Source organism: Micrasema longulum, unplaced genomic scaffold (assembly GCF_059751315.1).
Source record: "Micrasema longulum isolate JH-2025_06_02 unplaced genomic scaffold, ASM5975131v1 h1tg001543l, whole genome shotgun sequence".
Lineage (NCBI taxonomy): Eukaryota > Metazoa > Arthropoda > Insecta > Trichoptera > Brachycentridae > Micrasema > Micrasema longulum.
The window spans coordinates 1-24830 of NW_028278726.1; the positions used below are offsets into that span (position 1 = coordinate 1).

A 24830-nucleotide genomic window follows, 5' to 3' on the forward strand; every position below is an offset into this window, starting at 1 on the left:
TGTTGATAGCTTGGATGGGAACTACTACAGTTGGATTTCTTCTACCAAGGTACACAAAAACAAATAAATTGTTGTCACCAAATTCAGTCATACTTATATGAACAATGCTTTGAGTATGTACCAACTTTTGCAGGCAGGCTGGATCTCCTCCCTAGGGAGTTATTCGGATATAAAATTGTTTAACAGAGAGAGAAAACATTTTTGAGAAGGCAATATGTAAGTCAATACACTCTAACAATTACCATTCTGCCTATGTTTAAGCATCCACATTTCCTCAACTCTTCCATCTGACTTTTGTGAAGTAAAAGATCTGAAACCTTTATCATACGCGTGAGATTCATTCAGCTGAACCAATTCCCCTACTAGGCAATTGGTTTAAACATAGGTAAAGGTTTCAGCTGGTTGTCAGCAGATGGTTGTCAACAGTCAATTTGAGGAAATTTGGATTTTAAAACATAGGCAGAATGGTGTGGTCAGTGTGTACAGTAGCCACTTTTACCTAGATTTTCATATTTATTTCTCAAAAATGTTTTATATCTCTGTTAAAACAGATTTGGATCGCTATTTATAGTGTTCAATTTTTTTAAATATTTATCTGGGCGAATGAAGAATAGAGTTCAGTGTGTGGAAAAGAGTGTTTTTGACTCGTCGAAAGTCCTGAATAAAGAAACCGTCTTCTTCTCGCTCTTCATTTAGATCTGTTGTCTGTTTTGGCAGAAAGCTGCTACTCTCGGAACGTTGAGGTCCAACTGTCTCTCCAACTTTTAAACGGTCTATAAGAAAGACGCTGATCAGGTGGAATTTCATTAGCTGCGATGTAACGCATTCTGGAGTGGTCCATTATGTTAACATGGTCTGTCGAAAATCTTATTTTTGCTCTTCTCCGTCGATCTTTGATGCCACAGGTCCGTCTCATCTCTTCATTGCGGATTTGGTCTCTAAGCGTTTTTGAGGAATACGGAAAGTGGAGATACGTCCGCCTCGTTGTGAAGTACTTGGCGCGTTCACCTGTCGTTTTTGAGGTCCTGGGCCCCGATTACAGAAGTTAACAGAATTATCTTAGACTGTCTATAAAGAAAAAACGATATTTGTATACGAAAATTAGTACATTTGCATGAACATTTAAAATATCTTCATCGAAAACCTATAGTTGAACATGTTTAGAAGAACAAAATGTATTTATATTCTGCTTTTCATACAGAAAACTAAATTTTACTTTGTAGATAAAGTTGAAGATAAATGTTCTTCCCATTCTAATCGGGGCCCTGGGCCTCGATTATGATGGGAAGATAAAGACGTCATACCTTCACCTTGACGGTATAGTTGAAGATATATTCCCTCAAGCGATTATAAAGATATCGGTAAAAATATCTACGCTGTAAAATGACATAGCTTCAGTATGACGTCATAGTTGAAGATAAAAGTCTCCCAACCGACTATAAAGGTACTCTACCGATACCTCCACCATCAAGTTTTGATGTAAGTCATCGGTTTATATCGACGGGTATAGAACCCCTCGATACGTCTATCTATTCAATTCAATTTATTAAAGTTTTTAATCGTTTTGAGGTTGGCACTTTTTTTCTTAAAAGCAAATAAGTAAATTTTGAAGTCCAATTAAATTCCGACATAACAATCAATTTAATAAAACAAACGCCTTAATATGAAAATAATGTCGCTAGATTTTTTCCTATTAACATATAAGAGTATCTAGGCGTTAGAAAGTTACTACTCTAAAAAATAATTTAGTCATTATATTTTTTCCATCTGTTTTACTACCTTTCCGAGTGTATGTATCGAGACGTTTAAGAAGCCGGCTTTGTAGTCGATCAGTAGATACACACAGACGATCGTTAAGCGTACCGTCTAGGGATTTCCAAAAGTCATACAAAATTCATGTTCAAGTGGGCATTTTTTGCCTGAATTGAGATTTATTAGAGTTTAAAATCCCTTTGAAGTGGGCACTTTTTATTACAGAAGCCTATTCAAACTATATATGAGAACTATTTTAAATGTCAATGACGTAAGGAACGCGGACTAATTGTTTGCGGTCATTCCATTGGCTGGTTTCGATCATGTGACAAGTAGGTGGAACATACCGAGGTAAGATACAGATAGAACAGAAATTAAAAATACCGTCTCGATTTATAGAGATGAAGATAGCGTTCATAATCGAGGCACTGGGTTCAATTTCTGGCAGGGTAGACTTGGGAAGACAGGTGCACGTCTCGTATTCTGACACAAACTGCCGACAAACAGTCAGCGGTGGACATCCAGGACGTCGAAAACCTGATGCCTTGTAAAGTAGGCAAGCGTGGTTGAGGCTCTTGGGAGGCATCCGCAGTACATGGCTCAGCCAAGATGAGAGTTGTCACCGGAGTTTGCTGCGTCCGTTCTTTTTTACTTTGTTCTGCATTGACATAAAACTTTCAGACAGTAATAACAATTTTGTTTTCAGGTATTACAGAAAAACTTGGGTAGGAAAAACACTACGTGGAAACGAAATTTGGTTTGCTGTGAGTACTTATACAGTATACCTACATACTTTTTAATTTAAATATTTTATACTGGGTGTTTCGGGGCCAGACCGCCAAACATCAGTGAAACATTCCTTAAGGCAAACTATTAAAAAAATCCTAATATTTTTTTCTCAAAAACTCATTTTTCTTAATGAAAAACGTTCAAACAACAAACGAACAAATCATCCCGCCGTTTCTCCTTAGGGATAGGCAGAGAGGATAGAACGCCGCATCACTCTGTCTTTGCATACAGACCTCGCGTCCTCTACTTTGCATACAATGATTTGGGGGCCACACGAACTGAAGTACTCTCTTATGATCCAAAAGAGAAAATCCAAAATACGTACATATTATGAAAAATAAAAAAAATACATGAAAGAGATTCATGTCAAAGTAGTAGGAGAATCCTGCTCCGGAAAACCCCTTCGGATACATGGAACAGATCAATATCCAGAGCGATGTTGTTCAGCATAGCGGTAGCACTTCTAACAGGCATAATGATCGGCAGGTTGGTCCTGTATATCGGAATATGAAACAATCTATGTTGACGCTGTCTTAGGTAATTATCAGGAACATACAAACCAATGCTCATCATAATCTCAGGATTATCGACAATACCGCGCAACAATGGATAAAAATGTGTAGTCAAATACACATTCCTTCTAGTCTCTAAATTGTTGTAGCCATGCATACCCTGGAGAAACTCGGTCGGATAGAGCCAAGGATAATACCCGCACTCTTTCATGTAGATATATCTCAGAACTGCTACTGGTATTAGCTATGCCAATCTAGTTAGTATAAAGTCGGGAGTACCATAAGTCACTGATTCACATCCGGTTCAAAGGACCAAAATGGTGGATGAAAAATATCTTCCTAAACCAGATATCTATAATGGATTTATTAATGTTTTAGGGCCACAGTTACCTGATGTCTGCCACGTGGATTCTGACTCTGGCAGGGTTCACTCTAATCATGATAGCCTTGGATGGATGGACTGCTACTGGAGACAATCCTCACGCCATTTTAGGATTGACGACCGTTGTTATTTGCTTCATACAACCATTTGGTATAACCATCATAATAATTCCGTTTTCCGCACATGGTACACCAATCGCAGCTTATCTTGGTCATTTTTTGTTACATAAAGGTACGATGATCAGTCTTACGCTTCAAGAGCCAGTCCAGGGACTATGAAATATTGTGGTGTAAAAACACCATTTGAATAAATATTTTATGTCAACCATTCTGGGAATCAAACCCGAGACCTCTTGCGTGGTAGGCAAAAGCGCTGACCACTACACTACGAGGCCGACTATAGGCCGATATAATCATACTTTATAGAATCCAATCATAAAAAACTGTATTTATTTTTGTTAACTTTATATTCAAAATGTTTATTTCTTCTAAAAACGGTTTTTTTTAAACTATTGTGTGGCTGTGATGTCACACTAGTCCGACATATGACACAAGACTTGATATATCTCTCTTATTTTTTTGAATGATGATGTCGTATTTTTTGTAATCTTCAAATGGACATTTTTACAACGGATTTGGAAAGTAAAATTTGTATGACTACGCTGGGTGTAAATACAAACAATATTTATCCTTACTGCGCGAAGAATGAATTTCCGCTAATTAAGCAACATATCTATATGAGAGAGAGCACGAAGATAGAACTCATAATAAGGAAGACAGAGACGCTGTTCTGTGGCGGCTGTTTTGTAAAACAGATTCAGTCGGTTTATGACAGTGATGAGGGACGCACACGCGTAATATAGTGGCTCAAAATTAGACAGCGGAGAGACTATCACTCTCTCTCACTTCTGTTCAATGTACTTTATAGTCCTAACGCTCCTATATACCTGCGCGAAAAATTTCAACGCTTATCAGTTCATGTTTTACATGGTTCACTCTTTTAATACCCATACACAATTCCTCTTTCTTCTCTAACTTATATAGTGTCCATGCGGCTCGATTGTGGAATCATCTCCCATCCACCATCAAAGATGTTACTACATTATCTCTGCTAAAATCACGTCTGAAGAAACATCTCCTCTCTCTTCCTTAATCTCTCCTCCTTTCCTTTTTCCTCTTTCCTCTTTTTTCCTTTTTCCCATTGAGCAATAGTTTTGATTTATGGTAATTTATAAACAAATACGTTTATTTCTATTTTTACATATATTTGGCTTTTTAATCTTTTTTCTATGGAATATGTTCTGTTACTTGAATTATAAAAAATAAACTTTAATTTTATTGGTTGGTTGGAAGAAATTGCCATTTGGCAATAAGCCCGCCAATGTACAAATAACATTATGTGCAAAAAGTTAAATAAATAAATGAAAATAAAATTTAAAAAATATAAGCGACGTATTTATGATTGTTAATTTATTTCGCTAAACCGGGGCTAAATTATACGTTTATTTGCATAAATGATGCAAAGGGAAATATTAAACAGTCTGTCTCCGTGTTTTTTTTTTCAAATGTCTGAACTTAAGTATATTCCGTCTTTAACATTACATCACCGCGCGCAAAGGGATTATTTACCAGTCTTTTAATAGTTAGGGTAAAAGGCACTTCATAATAATGATCAAAATATTCGCAACAGCTTCATCTGTGTTGAATTTTTTTTTTTAATATATGTTTATATGGTTAGTTATACTATACGCGCTGAAAACATGTAACTACAACTCCATTCCCAAAAACGTAATTTCGCTCTGGTAGGGATTTTTGAAACAATTTCATTCAAATAATAGGTTGGCATGCATTTTAATATGAGTATTTTCCTATTTCAGTAGCCATTGGCAGACCGCATCCAAATAATCCAAAAAGAGTGATCTTCAATTGGGCTCATGGTCTATTAGGATATGCAGCACACATTTTAGGAAGTATGTCTTCTTTGTTCTACTTTTCATTTGAATAAATCGCATTCCATGAGATTTTTTTCTTTTGCTACGATGTTGAGACCAGTTGAGCTGATGTGCACGCATTGTGTGACTTAATATGCCTAGTACCTAGCGAAAAATTGAAACCTTCTGTAATGAAGAGCTTGAGGGCGAAGCTCCCACCCAATCTTCCCATTCACGGACCAAATCAGTCTAGTAAATACATTAGATGAAACCAATTATATCGGGTTGTGGTCCTGTGGCTAGCGTCTCGGACTCACGGACCAAAGGTCCGTAGTTCGAATCCCACTCTACCCCAACTCGATTCCATTTTCTAATAGTGAGTTATTTACAACTCGTTGAAAATGGCCCTCAAAATTAAATATTTGGGTAAATCATAAGAACGCAAATATTTCTTTTTTTTAAAAAAAAAAAAAAAAATATATATAATTCCTCTGTACATGTGATGTCACCGTACTCCTCCTAAACGGCTCAACTGATTTACGTGTGGTTTTCAGAGAAATATAGCTCTTTGCGCTGTGCGTGTTCGTAAATATTAAAATCTTCAATCGAATGTATAAAAAAAAAAGTTATCGGTCTACCAGCGTTGCATTCGAGAAGAATGCATTTGTGAAAAATGGAAAGATGTTGTTTTTTGCTACTGCTACTACCATCACGCTATTTCCCCGTAGGGGTAGGCAGAGAGAATGGACCGCCACACACGTCTATCCTGGCATACAATCCTAGCCTCTTCCACATTCATACATCTTGACATACATGCCCTTCGGATCCGTCTGCTTTTGACATGACCGGACTTAAGATTTTAGTTTATCTGATCATGCCACGTCTTCCTTGGTCGTCCTCGTCTAACGTTGCCGTTCATTTTCGCCATATATACTTGTTTTAGCATTGTTTCGTCGTCCATTCGTTCTACGTGACCAAACCATCTCAGAGACCCTTTCTTAATCTTATCAATTATACTTGTCTCAGATTTACACAATCGCCTGATTTCGTTATTCGTAACCCTGTCATACATTGATTTCCCACACATTCGTCTAAGAGATCGCATTTCAACCGCGTTCACTCGGCTTTCATCCTTCCTCTGCCAGTTCCATGTTTCACTTCCATACATAAGTGTTGGGACTAAAACTCCGTTGTGCACTGCCAGTTTAGCTTCGATTGACATATTTTTATTAGAAATTACTGTGCTTAGTGCTCCGTTCATTTTGTTTCCCGCATTCACTCTTCTTTCAACATCTTTTTCTACTCTTCCATCTCTTGAAAACATGCTTCCCAGATACACAAATTCTTCTACTTGCTCGAGACATTCGTTGTTTACATTTATTATGCAGTCAGTAACCTCACTCTCCCTTTTTGTGTATTAAAAAAGTTTGTTTTTGAATGTTTACAAACAGCATTTGTTTTTTGTGGATCTCAATCAGATTCTGTTCTTAAATTCCTTATAATTTCTACCCATTTATCTCTTTTTATTAGATTTTTGGTTTAACACTAAAACAATATTAAATTCAATACATTTTTAAAAATCGTATTCCTACATATGTACACCACTTTGTTGGTGAGACGACCGGAAAGAAAGATCATGAACAATATTTTAGGTTTATCCAAATTTTTGTAGACAAGGACTGGATTCAACTCCCTGGGGAGTTGTTTATGTTAACATATTACAACAGAAATGAAGAACACCTTAGAGAAGGTAATATAGAAGTCTGAAAGTGAAATAATTCAATTAGATGAATCTAACACGCATAAATAAAGGTTTCAGCTCTTTAACTTCACAAACATCAACATATGAAAGAATTGAAGGAATATAGATGTTCGAATATGGGCAGAATGGTGAATGTTACACAGTGTGTAAAGTGGCCACTTAAACCAGCCATTGACAGGTCATAGAACTAAATAATAATAATAATAAGCCCTGTAGATGCCTAGACTTCTATATTACCTTCTCTAAGGTGTTCTTCATCTTTGTTGTAATATGTTAAAAAGATCATGAATTTAAATCGCTGGTACAAAATATGTAGAGAAGATTCAAAATACCACCCCTGATAATAAACGCTGTAATGCGATCCAAAACGTCGGAAAAGAGGGGGAACGGCACAATAACCCAGAAAACCTTATTATGTATTGCCACCGTTGTTCCTAATAAAATTAAATGCACTTGTTGATGCTTATTATGAACACTTCCTAATTTTTATTTTTATTTATTTTAATTTCAGTGGTCACGATATTTTTCGGAGTGTTTTTGAAAAAGGGGGAACTTCCAGTCATGGGGCTATACATTTTGATTTTGATTGTTATATCCTACATAGCAACTCACGGAAATTTAGCAGTAAGTCGATATTTGTTTTGAAGTCCTATATCCTGATAGTAAGTTCCGTTTGAAAAGTTAAAGAAAACACGTACTTATGTACATATTCAGGAAAAAAATATATATTGCCATAACATTTTTAGACCGAACCGTTTTAAAGACCGTGGGTCTTCCTGTCGGTTTCACTCATACAAAATGGCGGCCTCCGTGGTGTTGTAGCCAAGACGCTTGACTCACGCACGGTAGGTTCCGGGTTCGATTCCTGGGTGTTCTGTGTTGCAATTCACCGCTGTAATTGGGCCTCTTGGCCTGTTGTGGTGCAAAAAAAATAGTAATGTATTTTAGTCAATAAACGAGTTTCTCCTTTTACACTTTAGCACCGGCCGAATACACATAGAATTCACCCTGTGCCCGGCACATTTTTGTGAAATTTCATGCTTTGCGAAAGGTTTCTTAAACGTGTAATAATTATGAAAATACTCAGTTAAATCAATTCTAACTTCTCATATTTATTTGAAACAATTTAATAAGTAATTTTTGTATGATAGTTTTGCCAACATTAGCCTTTCTGGAGAGCCACATTTCAATGTTCGCATATATACCTACAGCGTCTCACTGCTTTTTTTGTGCTTTGTATCCCGGAGCCGTGTAAACACGTGATTATAATAATCACGCGTTGTGCCCCGGTCCCGTGTTTTCACGTAGTTTACCAGCAGCCAAAAATTACTAATAAAAGTCACTAGATGTCAATAAAATGCACTTTTTTGAACAGCTGGCAAATCACGTGAAAACACGGGACCGGAACACAACGCGTAGTTATATAATCACGTGTTTACACGGCTCCGGGATACAAAGTGTTAAGATTCATTGTATTTTTGGCAAATTATTTGGATTATGATACCTTTAGCTGTTTTTCTACATAACTACCACCATTTCGTAGGCATTTATCATAGCGCGGCATAAGATCTTGTATTACCTCTTCATAAAAGTGGACACCTATTTGTTCGTCATCATGCACATTATCATGGCCTTCATTGAACTGTTTCACCCATCTCTTTACCATTTCTTTATTAATTCACAGTACTACTACAGTATATTCTATTTACAATTTTTGATACGCTCATCACTTATTCTCCGTACACCTCAGATCTGTACATGAGCGTGGACTGGCTTAGTGTTCTTTGCAAAGGAAACGAATTACAGACCTTATCTCACAAGCTGCAGGATTTTAAATTTTATTCGGCACTTCAAACAAGCACCATGAAGCGTATACAACATTCAGCTAACTCATTATAGCGTCAACTCTTTCTCAATAGGTCAAGGTAAATTCCACGTATGCGCGAAACTATGATCGCAGCGCTGTGATGGCAATAAAAAATAATTAAGATTTATTTTTTAAAGTGTATTTTTGTATGTAAATATATGTGCGGAAAAATAAACAAATATAAATTTATTTATTCATTATATATACGGCTTAAGCCAATTACAATAGTTACATGAAGAAACATAAATGCAAGAAACTGAACAAAAAGAACATAAAACTATTTAGCAAAGACAAACAAGGGCAAAACAATAATTGTATACAATATACTCATAAAAATAAAAAACCTAAGACTTCGAGCTAAACCATGCCAATCCAACTTCATCCCACACTGTTTAGTCGCGAAGAGATCTACGAAAAGCCGGAAGATCTATCCCAAAGAATTCCAAGTCGTGTGGTGAATTGACTTATCTTCACATTTTGGACATTGGGGCATAAAAACCAAAGTTGCTCTTAGAAGATTTTATAAATAGCAGATTTTGACTTCTGGTGACACGGTTGGGAACATGAAAAGACATTGATTGCAACAGAGATGGGACATCACTTATAGCATTAAGTATTTTAAAAATGCATATAAGGTCCATCTCAGTTCTACGTCTCTCCAATGAAGACAGATTAAGAGATTGCTCTATAAATAAATGTAAAGTTACTTTACCCGTTATAGAAAACCCAGAACAAAGTGGTACATTAATATACCACCAAAATGAAGGTATTTATTTTCTAATATTTCCCATAAATAATAAGTCTTATTTCACATCATTATCATTCCATGTTCGCTCCCTAGTTGGAGCACATGGTGTCCACAAAGATCCTCCAAGCATCTCTTTCGGCTTCCAGCTCCTGTGCATCCTCCCAAGCCGGGTTCGCGTCCCGTGGTTCTGACACGAACTGCCGACGAACTGTCAGCAGTGGACGTCCAGGACATCGAGAACCCGATGCCTTTTAAAGTAGGCAAGCGTGGTTAAGGCTCTCATGAGGCATCCGCAGCACATGGCCTATCCAACCGTATCGCCTCCGCTTGATGACAGTTGTCACCGGAGTTTGCTGCGTCCGTTCTTTTATTACTTCATTCCTCACAAAGTCAATCCACCGCACACCCAAGATTCTTCTAAAACACCTATTCTCTAAACTTAGAATTTTGCTGTTTTGGGTCCTGGAGGTGTCACGATTCGCATCCGTATAGGAAATATGTTTTATGCGGGCGTTATATAGGCGGCATTTAGTTTTTCTTGAGTAAATATCTGATCTCCAGACAGATTTCATCCTGTTGAATGCGGCGCCCGCTATTTCTAGCCGCACAAACTATTATTGAATAGTTTATCGGGACAAAATATATTTTAATACTTTGTTTTCTTTATAATGTATTAATATTGTAATAATGTCTATATTATATTGAATAAAAAAGACTCCCAGTTCTTTTTGTGTTCTTATGTCACAAGAGTATCGTAATAACATACACTAGTAGATCAGTCTCAAGAAAATAGTTTACTAAGTTTGCAAGACGTAAATCATCACAAAAGATGTGTCCTATAAATGGTTAAAGTTTATGTAATTATCTTAATATGTTATGTACTAACTTAGTAAAGCACAAGCAAATGAAAATTACCCACTTTTTTGTTTTAGATTGCTTCATATCTAAGTAATAAAAAAATGGATAAAAAACAACAAAATGGCAACGAAGTTATTCTCAGTCAAGATACTCAATCTGATCAACCAGTAAGTATTGTATTTTATGTTTGGTCTACATATTTACTAAAAAAATGTTTTTGTAATATATATTTTTGTGGTTTAGTTAAATAATTTATTTTATTAAATTATTACGTATTATAATGAAAAGTTTACAAAGTTATCTTCAATAAAATTGATTTTTCTTATGAAAAATTGAACATTTACCTAAAAATATTTTTAGATATATTCAATAGGAAAATATCACTTTTTTACAATTAATGAAATACCGTCAAATAAAAAAATATTTTTTTCTACTTATTAGTAAACACAAACACACATAAAAAAATATATTTAAATTTATAATTTTTGATTCCCGCAAAAACGGTCATTGCATTGGCCACGCCCCTAATACGTCACGATTCATGTTAATTTTGAATTTGTTTGTAACCGTTTAAATTATATAACATCGTCACGAATCTTGACGTCACAATTGTCAAGGCCAAAAATGTCGCGTTTTTCTAGGGACATATTTTTTTAAAGTTATGTATGAAAACATGTCTCCACAATATCCATATATTTTTTTTTTAATTCAATTAATTTTTCTAAATCCATTTCATATATTTTTATCGGTATTCGTAGTATGTAATATTTCCTAATTACCGGTTTTCGACGATGATATATATATTTTTTAAATACAAATATACACTTTTTCGTACAGTATGTATATTGTTCAATCATGTCACCCCAATATGAGGTAAATAAACATTCTAATATAAACTCTTGTATTTAACCCCTAACACTTTGTAAAAGGTCCTTCAGACAAAAATAATTTGTGTATTGTTGAAATAAAATAAAATTACAGTATTATTTTAAATCCTTTATCCTCACTGTTTTTGTTTAAATACATTGAATTTTATAATAAAGATACTGGTCTCAAAGACGTCGCGAAAGGGATGAAACTGGTTATTCCAAAGCTTTTCCAAATTTGTGGATTTAAGTACAGTGGCGTCTTTGATACCAAATTTCTAGTGAAGCTCAGATTTGAAGGATAAGTATAATATGCGTAAATGTTAAGTAGGTACCTACAGTAAATAACACAGTACGGACCATGTTTGTAGGCATCTTTGAGCATTTTTATATTGGTTGCTAGTTTTTTATCTTCATACTCTATCACCAAACACGTTAAAATTCAACCCCACAAACATCAAAGAGTTAGAATCAATATTAAACTCCTTAAAATCTACATGCTCATCCGGTCCCGATGGAATAACTAGCAAAATCTTACAATCTATTCAAGTTGACATACTACATCCCCTCTGCTTTTTAATAAACAAATGAATAAAAGAAGGTAAATTTCCAGATAATCTAAAAATAGGATCGATAGTACCAATATTCAAAGCGGGTAATAAGATGGAAATAATAAATTATAGACCAATAACCATATTAAACACCCTTTCTAAAATAGTAGAAAAGGTTATAAAAAAACAATTAATTACCTATCTTGAAAAAAAATCTATACTATCTCCTAAACAATTTGGACATAGAGAAAACACAGGAACATCAGATGCAATAGCCAAAATAACGAGCTACATAAATGATAATCTTGACAAAGAAGAAAAATGTATAGGTATTTTCCTCGATTTATGCAAGGCCTTCGATACTATTAAACACGACATACTTTTTGAAAAACTTAGGAATATAGGAATCCTTAATAAGGAATTGGAACTGTTCCAAAGTTACATGAAAAACAGAAAGCAAATAGTAAAGATGAATAATAAATCTAGCGATGAAACCGAAACTTCATATAGCGTCCCTCAAGGAAGCATACTTGGACCAATTTTGTTTCTTATCTATATAAATGGTATTTGTAACTTATCTATAAAAGGCTCTATAATTAGTTTTGCTGGTGATACTGTGATACTATCTTAAGGAAGCTCATGGGATATTGTATTTGGAAAGGCTGAAAATGACTTCAACTTAGTAAAAAAATGGTTAGACTCAAATTATCTAACACTAAATCACTCGAAAACAAAATACATAACATTTAAAATTAATAACAAAACTATACGTAATCCAAATTTTTCCTTAACTATTCACAGCTGTAATTATAATAACCAAATTACGAATATTGCATGCATTTGTAAAGCGTTGGACAGAGTAGATTCAATTAAATATTTGGGAATTTATATAGATGGGAATTTAAGATGGACTCATCAAATTAATCATATTTAAAATAAATTGAAAAAGCAAATTTACTTTTTCAAAACTATAAGAAATATAATAAGCCTAAAAGAACTTGTAAAAATATATTACGCAATTACTCAATCAGTTTTGGAATATGGGATAATTGGATGGGGATGTGCAAGTGACACACTGATCAAGCAAATAATAATTGGACAAAAAGCTTTAATAAAAATTATCCTAAGAGTCCCAATCACAAATAGCTCCCTCGGTATATTTGAAAATCTCAATATAAATTCTATAAAACAACTTTATGCAAAAGCTTTGTTACTATACGCACGTAAACATTATTATCTACCTTCCATTACAAATACAATAGTTACTAGATACTCCACCCTGATGCTGCAAAAAAATAAATACAACCTTTGGTCAAAGAGGATTGACCTACTACTCGGTTAAAGTGTACAATCTACTTCCATTATCCATAAGGACAATAATTAAGTTCTCTAAATATAAAATTGCTACAAAGAAATGGATAGTAGAGGTGGGTTGCGCACAGATCGATGAGTGGATCAAGCCAAATATGTAAAATGTATGCACTGTTTATGAATTTTATTAATTAGTCTATATAAATTGGTTATGTTTTTTATTAATGTTTTTGTTTTTTTTTTGTTTATTATGTTAATTATAATTAGGTTAATTGGTTTAATTGCGTTTTTTTATTGTTCTTATTTTGTTAATTTTTTTAACTTTGTTAAATATATTTCATAACTTTGTTAAATATTATTATCTTAGGCATGTTTCACATTTTTGTAAAATGTTTCCCTCGGCACGGGACACCCCAGTGAGGGAACATTATTCGGTATAAAAAAAATACAAGCAATGTAAAAGTACAATAAAATAAAAAAAAATTTTTTTTTAATAATATGTTTATATAATGCGAATTAAAAAACAAATTAGATACTGGTGAATAGCAATGATTTTTTAGTGAGGCTCAGCCTCACTTGTTTCATATGCTCCTTCGTTCCTGTTAAAGTATCATTTTTCTTTTATTTCCATAATATATTACAGTGAACTTTCAGCAAGAGTTTTCACCAACAGGGTTGAATTGATATTTACATATAAATATCTTGCAGGGGTTTATCATTATGATTTTTAAGCTCTCATATGCCTCCTATGCCTCATATGCCTCCTATGTCTCATATGCCTCCTATGCCTCATATGCCTCCTATGTCTCATATGCCTCCTATGCCTCATATGCCTTCTATGTCTCATATGCCTCCTATGCCTCCTCTCTTTGATTGTTTTCCCATTCATCTTTGTCAAATAATAATTTTATTTTGTTGCAGTATTCAAGATATCGGAAAGTGTCTCTAATAATATATGCTACTGTAAATATATGGTGCATCTTAGCAATTATTGTTTTATACTATTTGTCAATATGAAATAAATATGGATTATACTATTTGTCAATATGAAAGTGAAACTTATCTGATATTATTTTTGATAAAAAAAAAGGATTTAAAAAATTATATTATTTTATATGATATTTGCGTTTTTCCTCTTTTATCCTTTACTTCGTAGCGGAGAGAGAAGTACTTCATTAAACATTATCAGGTTGCCAACACTGGAACGCCTTTTTAGTTGGCAAATCTGATGCGAACTTAAACGAACGCGAAGTCTTGACGAAAATGGGCTCATTGTATACTATTAATAACATAAAAACAAGCACATTGCATAATATACTTGACAAGAACTTACAGCAGTTTTTATTTATGTTTTTGCTCTCCTGTAAAAATTATTCTTTGTCGATGAGCCCATTTTTGACGAGTTCCCTTCAAATGCTCCGAGGCAAAATAAATTTCGATTTTGACATAAATAAAAATACCTACATAAACTCAAATCAACATTTAATTGAAAGTCTATTCATTATTACAAAAATTTCCAAATAAACAGACCAGCCCTGTGATATCCGACTGAGAATAGCCTATTTCACACATATCATCTTAATCTAAACGGCACGGTAAAATTATTGTGAATTGACGTTTATTGATTAGATTCGTTTGTACCTATTTAAATTTGATAATATTTATATTTTTCTTTTTTTGTATAAATTTCCAATTAAATGGTTTTAATAAAAATACCAATAAAAACGCCTCAGTGTATTATTTTTTAAAAATAAAATAAAAAAGAAATATTAGCGTTCTAAAAATTTACCCAAATATTTCAATTTTGGTGACCATTTTCATTTCATTTCATTGTAAATAACTCACTATTAGAAAATTAAAATCAAGTTGGGGTAGAGTGGGGTTTGAACCTCGGACCTTTGATTCGTGAGTCCCCAACACTAGCCATGGGCCATGGGACCACCAAATATAGCAAAACTTTACAAAAAAGATTTTAATGATAATTTTATCAAAATCATTATTTAAATTTAGCGAGTACTCTAAGGTAAAAATCCTGCAAAAGGAAATCGACTAGAGATTAGTCGATATCATGGTGCGCTGGTTTTTGCGTTTGCCAGGCATTAAATAGATTTTTGCCGTGGTGTGAAATGGGCCAATCATGGGATATAACGCAGTGGGCTCGTGTCATGGGTCCAGTTTCTGTGAATGAAGGGTAGGTAATATCGTAATATTAAATTCACAAATTCAAAAAAAGGCGGTTTGAAATATTAAATGTTTTATTTGATATTTTCACAAAATTAATACTGAATCAATCAACAGTATGTCCAAAACTTAATAATATTATGTTTTACATAATCATAAATACACATTTTTAAAATTTCGGCTCCTTAAAGGAGTATTATTTGTATTTTCTCAAACATTCAGAAATATTTAAGTTTTAGGCAATTTACATACATAACTATGCTAAAAATTGAAAATACGGGAATCAAACATTACAAAATGATACAGCTTGGCCACCACATACCGCACACCGTATCTGAGGACCCGAGCCTCCTTGGCGGTGCCCACATACAAGCAATTGCTCGTTGCCAAACGAGAAAAGCTGCCCAATAGGGTTCTCTTAATTCTGGTAGCCTCAGCATCTGATCTGGTAACCCAGAAGTACGTAATACGTATCGGATTGAAGAAAAGAGAGAAGTGAATTCTCCACTGACTGGGATTGGACACTATCGATTCTTTGGAATGGCCACAAATTCTTTTACAAAGCCACCAGATCTGTTTATCTGACAGGACCTATAAAAGGGCTATAAATAGTACTGAGAAGCTTTTAAATGGAGGGTAACTAAAATCAGTTATTGTGTTTTTTCTTTCTAAAATATCGACAATCAGTAACAAAAAAAAATTGAATGTTCAATCCCCATTACTTATACAATTAATAATATAGAAAAAAATGTTTTTTTTCTTGTTCATTTGTTCTTTTAGTATACTTAGAATTATTACAGAACACATCTATACTTTGTACATGATTACGAAGATAATATCATTCAAAACATAGTATTTGAAAGTGTTATTCTTAACTTGTTAATATTTAATACAACCTACATATTATTTAATCTGATTACTTAACTAGAATTAGACGCCTAACACTTAACGAGTATTAGCTAACAAACAGCTATTTCACATGTCATTCATATAATAAAGTTTTCTAGCTAATGTCATTTAAAATTCAGTATTTCGAAGAAAGTAGTAAAATGTATTTACAAAAAGGTTAAAAAATCTTTTAAATATAGGTATATATAAAATGTTACATTTTTAGACGGGTTATTTCTATAAAGCTTTCTAAAAACCTTACATTTTGAACCTTGTATGAACCAGTTTTGATTAATACTCTCCAATTTCAAAACAGTACATTTTACTTCAACAAAATGAGATTCTTAAAAGTTACTAAGGGAATTAACAAAAAATGAATGATAATTGGAATGATTTTAGTATCGTGAGAATTGATAAAGAGTATGGCCGAAATGAGATAAAATTATTTTACATTATCAAAACACATTCAAATCAATTAAATTCGTGAGCCATAAAAGTGACTGCAGGAAATAAAAGTGAAGATTTTTTATATTAAAAAATGAGCTGTGAAGAGATTCATTCTTATTTTTAACTATCGATTTTGAATTAACATATTTAACATTGGCTTTGTCTAAAAATGTTAATCAACAAATTACAGCAGGGACGATGAAAATTTTAGAGAGGGAAATGTGGAAGTCTAGACATTTACAGGGCTTATGACCAGTCATTGGCTGGTGTAAGTGGCCGCTGAACACGCTGAATAACATTTAGCATTTTGCCTATGTTTGAACATCTATATTTCTTCCATCTGTTGATTTTCGTGAAATTTAAGAGTTGGAACCTTTATCATTGTGAGGAGATTCGTCATCAAAAATGTTTATATCAAACGATTTAGCAAATCAGTAAAACCGATCATAATTTGTAATTATTTCATCAAATTTCCAAGTCCGGCAAAAGAAAAAATAAAAATTTAGTTTCGATCCGAGTTTTAAAATGCAGCCAAATAACACAGAAAAAAAACTGAGATAGGTTATGTTCACGAGTCATTAAAGTCAAGTTTGGGTACTAAAAATAACTGAATTACTTTCAAACAAATGTTTATTAATGGTTGCTTGAGCACCATGTTAATAAAGCAGACAACAACCATCAAAATAATTAATAAAAAAGACATATAAAGATTAGATTTGAAGCAACACAATATTAAAGATGTCATGGTTTATTTTATGTTTTTAAGGCACGAAACATCAGAGTTAAAACAGATGAAATTGTTCACTCCTTTAACAAAAGTGAATAATTTATCTCTGATTCAGTTATTTGTAAAAGGCTGCTTCTAGAATTACTACACTGAACTTTAAAACTGCCAAAAATTTCATTATTGTTTGGGATTAGGATTTTTTTGATAATCATTCATTTGACTACCAACAGTTTTAAAAGATTTCATTTTGATATAAAAGTTTTTTTTTGTAGAATTAAGATAATGCTTAGCAATCTATGTAATCAAGTGTTTTTTTCACAGTATTTTAGAATTTTTCAACAAGTCAAACAACCTTTTATCTCAATGAAATTGTTTACAAAGTGTATTTATGCCTATGGTCTGTTTTTTCTTATGTTTATAGTCTATACTACCATCGAAAGCTTATGTTTAATATAATTTATAATAAAATATACAATACACACATTGTATCTTTATGAAGATTTAAAGACAATCAATCGTTGATATAAAACACGGTTTTGCAGCAAAACAGGTTTTTAGGTTAAGCAGACACTTCAAAACAATTTTGACTTTTGTTACATTTGAAATAAATTAAAACATTATAAGCCATTATTCATACATAAATATGCAGTCTGAATTGCAAACAAAATTAATGATCAGATATTGTTTAATAGGAATTATCTTGAATAAGTTTACTTATACATTATAAAATATTTATTTGACCATCGAAAAGGTTTTTTTTATATTGTCCAAAAAAATACGATCAAATGTGTCGAAAATTTATAAATACATTTATGCACATACATGAAAAAATAATGATTTTTTGAAATGTTTGTTAATGTTAGATCAAATTTATTGATTTGAGCGTATAGGGAATTGCAATACATAAAAAAATACTTAGATGTTTGTATTTAACAGTTTTATTCTGTATTTTTGTAATATAAAATAACTTACAATAAAATCTAAAATTAAGTTTTTGTTGGAAGAAATTAAAATATTAATAGGGTATTTTCAAAGACTGAGAATAACATTGGAAAATACTAAATATTTAGAGCGGATTTTAACAATTTTTATGATAGAAATATCAGTGCATAAAAAACTCGTTTTCAGGTTTAAAAATTAACACATACAAAACGGCTCGCAGTTGGCGTCATATCAATTTGATGTCACACATCATGCCAGCCGAGTGCGCTTCTAATAAAAATTGTTCACAAGTATGGCGCAGTGATGTAATACGTGTTGTTTTTTCCATAAGGCATATTTTGTCTTGGGGTGTATATTGATTGATTTAAATGTTTTACAATATTCATGGATATCCTGTCATCTTTACTTTACTCTTACTAGTAATATAGGAATATGTATTTGAATGTTTATTTGTAATTAAATAAATAAAACATCTCATTTTCAATTAATTCAAAATATGCATTTTTTAAACCTTTGTAGAAAATTTAACTGACATCGCTTCGCAAAAAACCATAATCGTAAAAAATAAAAAAAATCTAGAAAAAAAATATATTTATATAAAATATGAAAATAAATTAAATAGAAAATAGTTTTAAAAAATAAATAAAATAAAAAAATAAAAATATAAAAAAAGTATTGAAATTGTAAAGACCTTATTGTTGTAATTTTTTGCTAATTTAAAATTGATAATACTAAAAAAAGTGTGAAAAGACCCTATTATGGTTTTTAAAATTTTCTTAATTTTAAATAATGTAATTATGTTGTTTTTTTTCATATTTCATTTTTATTATTTTTTATAAAAGTATAAATTGTTTTAATGTGTCTGTTCACATAAACATATCAACTGTGTTCGGGTCGAAGGCTTTAAACCACAATACTGAAAAGAGAGGTTTCATTTTTTCAAAAGCGTTTTAAACCAATCATATGGGTCTTATACACATTCTGGCAAAAGGATTTAAGTCAATAGACGTTTGCAGTTTAAATCCTTTAGCTAGATGATTATAAGATTGCATTTGATTTCAAACACATTTGTAATAATGAAACCGCTTTTTCCAGAATTGTGGTTTGATGCCTTTGAACTGAACACGGTCGATATCAAACGAAATATGAATAAATTAATGTCAGTTGGATTAGGTGGAATCCTTGCTCCCAGAAATGGCTTTACTGACCGACTCCAACGTCTGTTCTATGGGGGCGAGACATACCAAGCAGACAAGAGCGATGACAAACAGTATGATGATTGTGTAGTACACTCCTAAGAGGAGTTTTCTGAAGCCGGAATGCTGAAAAATAAATTCTTTACAGTTAGAATTGTAATCATTTTAATAGTATGTCTAATGTAGAAGGTTTAGTATAAGAGTCTGAAGTAAGTCTCTATCATTATACCAACTTGTTGGTGAGTTAAATCGATAATCGAAATAATTGCCGCCATTTTGGTGTTTTTTTACAGACATTTATTATTTATGGTTCTGATATTATCTCTACCTCGCCTCCATTTACATTTTTGATGTAGATCCCTTAAAACACGCAAGTGAAGGGTTTCAATATATTTGATAAGGAAAAGTCCGAGCAGTTTTTAAAATTATTAACCATTGTGGAACAGCCTATGCTCAGTAAACTATTCCAGTCTAAATCATTCCACTGAAGAAGAGGTTTTTGTTCAAGTTAAGGTGAAATTGGGGGTCATAACATCTTTTTTTTGGTTAGCTGGAAGATATTGCTTTTAGCAATAAGTCCGCCAAAGTACTTGTTCTTTCAAGTAAGTTTTAAATAAATAAATAGCAGCTTGCAGTGATAAACCCACAAATAGGTGAACTGAATGGATACATTTTTTGCAGCAAACAATCATAGTAACTATTATTTAAGATCTTTTATATCTTATCTTATATAACAGATAACAGATGATCGATATACACGGCATTTTGTCTACCAATAAAGTGCCAGACAGGGGGTTATTATCAAGACAAAAATAATAAATATAAGATTATTTTGAATAATGCTAAATATTTACCGGAGCATCCATTTTCCTGTCATGATTTAGTGAAGGGCGATTGCTGTTCATCAGATCTTTCATTGGGAATGAGTTCACGCGGCCATTGCTTATTCGTCCGTCACTAACACACATGGCAATCTGAAACATTACATATTTATTAATTGGGTTAAATAATTAACGGCATCTACGTTCCCCATTTCACTAGGTTCACTGAATCTCGGTATAGAAAAATGATTATGTTCCATAACCAGTCAGATGAAAAGACTGAGAAAGGAGGGCAGTGCCGGAAACAGGGTGAATGGTGCACTTAAATCAGCCTTGGTAAATAAATGTTTGTCGCAAGAGGCAAAAGTAACAGTTCCCCGTGGAGTCCTGTTGCTGACTCTTATGTATGGGAGCGAAGTATGGAATTGGAAAAACAAGGTTCTCAAATTCTCCAAGGCGAATTTGTGGTAAAACTATGCACGATAAGTGAACAAATACGGAGATTTGTACCTTATGTTAGGCTGAAATAAGCATTGTTGACAAGATCGAGACAGATTTCTGCATTGGTTTGGACATGTAGAGCGAAAAGACGGCGAAATAAGAGCTAAAAATATTTACGAACTGAATGTTGATGAATACAGAAAACGAGGAGGACCGAGAAAGACATGGCTTGACGGCATCCAACAAATACTTTAAGATGTCCTACATGTCAAAACTTGTAATAATCGGCATGCGTGCGTGAGAAGATGTTTGAATGTAGAGGAAGTAAGGTATTTATACAAAGACATAGGGCTATGGTGTTCTATCCTCTCTGCCTAACTCTACAGTCATCGGCACAGTGGTTTATTGTTTGTTTAGGTGCTCTTCTGTAGACCTTTTAATGCAACTATGTTACCAAATTGTTGTTTTGCAGTCCGGTTGAGTTTGGGTAAAAATTAGCTGGTCGATATATTATATTCTTGAATACCTAGGCACCAATATTTATCGAAACTCAACCGAGCAGTGTCAAAACACATAACCGCATCCCTTCCATACTCCTTGAACGTAGACCTCGTCTATACCTACAGTGGTATTCTATCAAGAATTGTCAAAAACTACATAAATCGAAGACAACATTTCAATTTACTTAAACAAAATATAGTCGGTGTTTCCAAAACAGTTACTCTACCTAATAGAGTAACTGTTAAGCTAATACCTCAGAGAGTAAAATTAAATTTAACGGGAGTACTCACAGACAGAATAAGATGCATGATGACGTGGAAAGCTACGAAGGCCACCAAGATATATACAGTCCATCCAGGAAGCTCTGCCTTGTTTAAGTATACGGCAAAGAAAACAGTCACAACTGGAAAAAAACATATTAAATAATACTCTTAATCGAGAACAATCATCATCACATCAGCTAAATATTAATTTGTATATCGCATCTACAATAAAATAGACTGATAATTTTTAAAAATCTAAATTTCCAGGAGAGAAAAAAAACTAAAATAACATGCTGAATTAATTATTTAAATGCCAGACAAATTCAACAAATTTTGGAATGCTTTTAGGAAAGAAAAATACTGTCAATGAGAATAAGTTTTGTTAGAGGATATCATGAGGAATCAAAAGTGAAATGATCTCTATTCATTTTAGGCAATGTGTTATGTTACACTGTAACAATACTATAAAGCTTAAATACATGTTCATGTTAAACCAGTGGCCGGCAAACCGCGTCTCGCGAGCCACGTGTGGCTTTTTAGCCACTAGAGTGCGGCTCACACAGCTCAAACTTCAAGTGCTCTTGCTACTTGGATTATTGAGGATATTGCAAATGCTGTCATTAAATGCATGGAGAAGCGTCATATTGAACTAGATTCAATTGTTTCAATTTCAACATATGAGTCTAAAAGTATGACCGAAGTCAGAAAGGTTTTGTTTCTTTTTTCCAGGAGAGCCTTGTTTTCAATGTTATGGAATTGATGATCAAGATTGCCAACACAATTGTATCTAAAGCACTCTTGAAATAGAGAGTAAATACAGAAATCTTCGCTGCATTATAAGGTGTGTTGGTTTTCAAGAGGGAACAGTTTAATACAAAAAGAAATTTGGCTCCCAGAAGAAATTTTAATTGTTGTACTACTAATCTTTGGCTCTTTTGACTTATGAGTTTGCTGACCACTGTGTTAAACTGTACCATGCAAGAGATATCTTGCTTATCGCAGGGTTAAAATCCAGTTTTTTTCTCTCTTTCTTTCAACAAGTGAAGCAATGCCAATTTGTCATATTTATTTTAGATGTGTCTTAAAAAATTTTCAAAATATGTATTATTGTAAAAAAATATCTTGATTATAATGAAGAAAATTAATAAGATATGACAATTAAATTGTATACATAATTAAGTATGTCTATTTTCAGTAGTTGAGTTCATTTTCATAATTTAATGTAGTTATGCAGAAAGCAGCCAGCCATAGAAAAGTGAAACTGAGATAATAGTGCTATTGTGAAAAGGGTGAATAATCAAATCTACACAACAGTTGGAATGTTTTTGACTTAAACAAATGATAAACAATGAGTACACTAGTTTTTTTTTACAAGACAAACAAGAATTTTATTATGTATTTGACCAGTGTCAATGATTTGAATGTATTTTAAGATTTCTCTAGTGCTGTGGGTGTTTTCTGCAAATTGAGAAATACCGTTTTTGTTATCGACACCATTTTCAGAAGGTGATTTATACAGTTTTTTGTATGACAGCGGTCTGGCTGTTTTTAGCAGAACATAGAATTGACCTTACTGCACCTGATAACATCAATATCTCAATTTTTCTAAATTGCGGACTGGCTGCTTTCTGCATAAATACGTTCAATTTATCCTGTGTACTTATAATATCCAAAAATAGTTTTTGAATTGTTATGACTCAATTTTATCCGAGGAACAATACTAAACATACGTATATTCCTAATGGTTGAAGGTTATATACAAATATTGAATAACATTTAGTACATATATTCCAATCACAATTTACAACTTTGAACTGGTTGCAGAAATAGAAATGTTTACACAAATGGAAATAAGATTTCCAAGAATCTGTGCACAGTAAAAAAACACTTGGGATAGATAGATGTGTAGGGTCCATAGTCCATAGTCGATGACACACACCTGTTAAATTAGTTCACCCAAAAGAGACTAATGACCGACGATGCAATGTCATCATTTTCAATCGAATCCTATACATTTGTAAAATGCAACTCTGAGTATTTCACATGAAATCGGAGGGCATTGTTCTACAGTACATTCACACCGTCCCTACCATGAAGAAATGATCTACAAAGGAACATTGTCTATAAAGAGACCACAGGACGCAGCCAACATCAGTCAGTCAGTCAGTCAGTCAGTTCAGTTCACGTCATACCAGCTCGACGACATCACACAGTTCCAGCATGTAGTTCAAGTGCAGTTTCTTCAACTCCTTATCAATGTAACACTCGTCCGACATAATTCATTATTTATTCACCGTGTAATAAATAAACATCAAACAGCAACCTTGTGTCTTCTCTGTCAATCTCTAACTGGGGTAGGAACTCCAACCAAACACCCAACTACTAAATCCTACAGATGAAACTGAATTAATTTCTTTGATTGTTTAATTTGTAAGCAATTAACAAATAAAACGTATAATTATTAATGTAGCAATTTTAATCCATAAAGGAAAACCTGTTGGAGTATGCGATTTCCTAGTAAATATTCTTTTATTCACGTTGAAACTTACTTCCTAAGATATGAGCAGCATTGCCAAAGAACCAATGGAGCCAGTTGAAGATTGGTCTTCTAGAAGTGTTAGGGTGTGGCCTGAAGTAAGCGCCTGAAACAAAATGGTGAAATATTACTGTGTGAATATCACCAAAACTTTAAACTTTAATTTAGCATTAATCGGGTTGTGGCCCCGTGGCTAATGTCGCAGACTCACAGATCAGAGGTCCGAAGTTTGAAGCCCACTCTACCCCAACTTGATTCCCATTTTCTAATAGTGAGTCATTTACAACTCGTTGAAAATAGCCACTGAAATTTAAATATTTAGGTAAATTGTAGAAACGTAAATTATGTGAACCAATCCATCCAAAAAGTGAAAATTTGTGGTGCCTATCTATTACACGAGAATAATCATTTATCCATTTTGTGGCGTCTTAACTGTTTGACGTCTTTGATAATAAATATTATTTTAAAAACATTACAACACGTGTATGTTTGCATAACATAGTTAAATAGAAAAAATTTAATGCCAGCCACAGATATAATGTTGTAAGTACCAGACCTA

The 24830-nt window shown here is 33.1% G+C and overlaps 2 protein-coding genes across 3 annotated transcripts in view; one reads left to right on the plus strand and one right to left on the minus strand.

Annotated features, from left to right (window-relative positions):
• The first annotated feature begins 6 nt into the window (after positions 1-6).
• LOC148274964 (ferric reductase 1-like) lies at positions 7-14389 on the plus strand. 2 transcript variants are annotated; one of them, XM_088236364.1, is made up of 7 exons: positions 7-49; positions 2459-2516; positions 3432-3585; positions 5312-5404; positions 7639-7751; positions 10675-10767; positions 14250-14389. In XM_088236364.1, exons 1-7 carry the CDS (start codon positions 15-17, stop codon positions 14343-14345), a joined length of 642 nt encoding a protein of 213 aa, XP_088092490.1. In that variant the 5' UTR covers positions 7-14; the 3' UTR covers positions 14346-14389. The 2 variants fall into 2 exon arrangements, 1 of the variants encoding a protein (XP_088092490.1); XR_015824150.1 differs by lacking the exon at positions 7639-7751.
• Positions 14390-19316: 4927 nt separating this feature from the next.
• The window catches only part of LOC148274965 (ferric reductase 1-like), a 104176-nt gene continuing 98662 nt past the window's right edge, over positions 19317-24830 (minus strand). The window contains exons 14-17 of the mRNA XM_088236361.1: positions 24285-24377; positions 21763-21875; positions 20564-20683; positions 19317-19835 (exon numbers count right to left, since the gene is read on the minus strand). Of these exons, the coding sequence (XP_088092487.1) occupies positions 19683-19835; positions 20564-20683; positions 21763-21875; positions 24285-24377 (479 nt within the window). The 3' untranslated portion in view covers positions 19317-19682. The remainder of the gene's footprint in view (positions 19836-20563; positions 20684-21762; positions 21876-24284; positions 24378-24830) is intronic.

Bases quoted from the DNA above. Each gene is read 5' to 3' on its own strand.
- LOC148274964 (XM_088236364.1), top strand. From the start codon at position 15: ATGGGAACTACTACAGTTGGATTTCTTCTACCAAG. The intron at 2,517-3,431 runs GTGAGTACTTAT...TTAATGTTTTAG, and splicing joins GAAACGAAATTTGGTTTGCT to GGCCACAGTTACCTGATGTC. The intron at 10,768-14,249 runs GTAAGTATTGTA...ATTTTGTTGCAG, and splicing joins ATACTCAATCTGATCAACCA to TATTCAAGATATCGGAAAGT.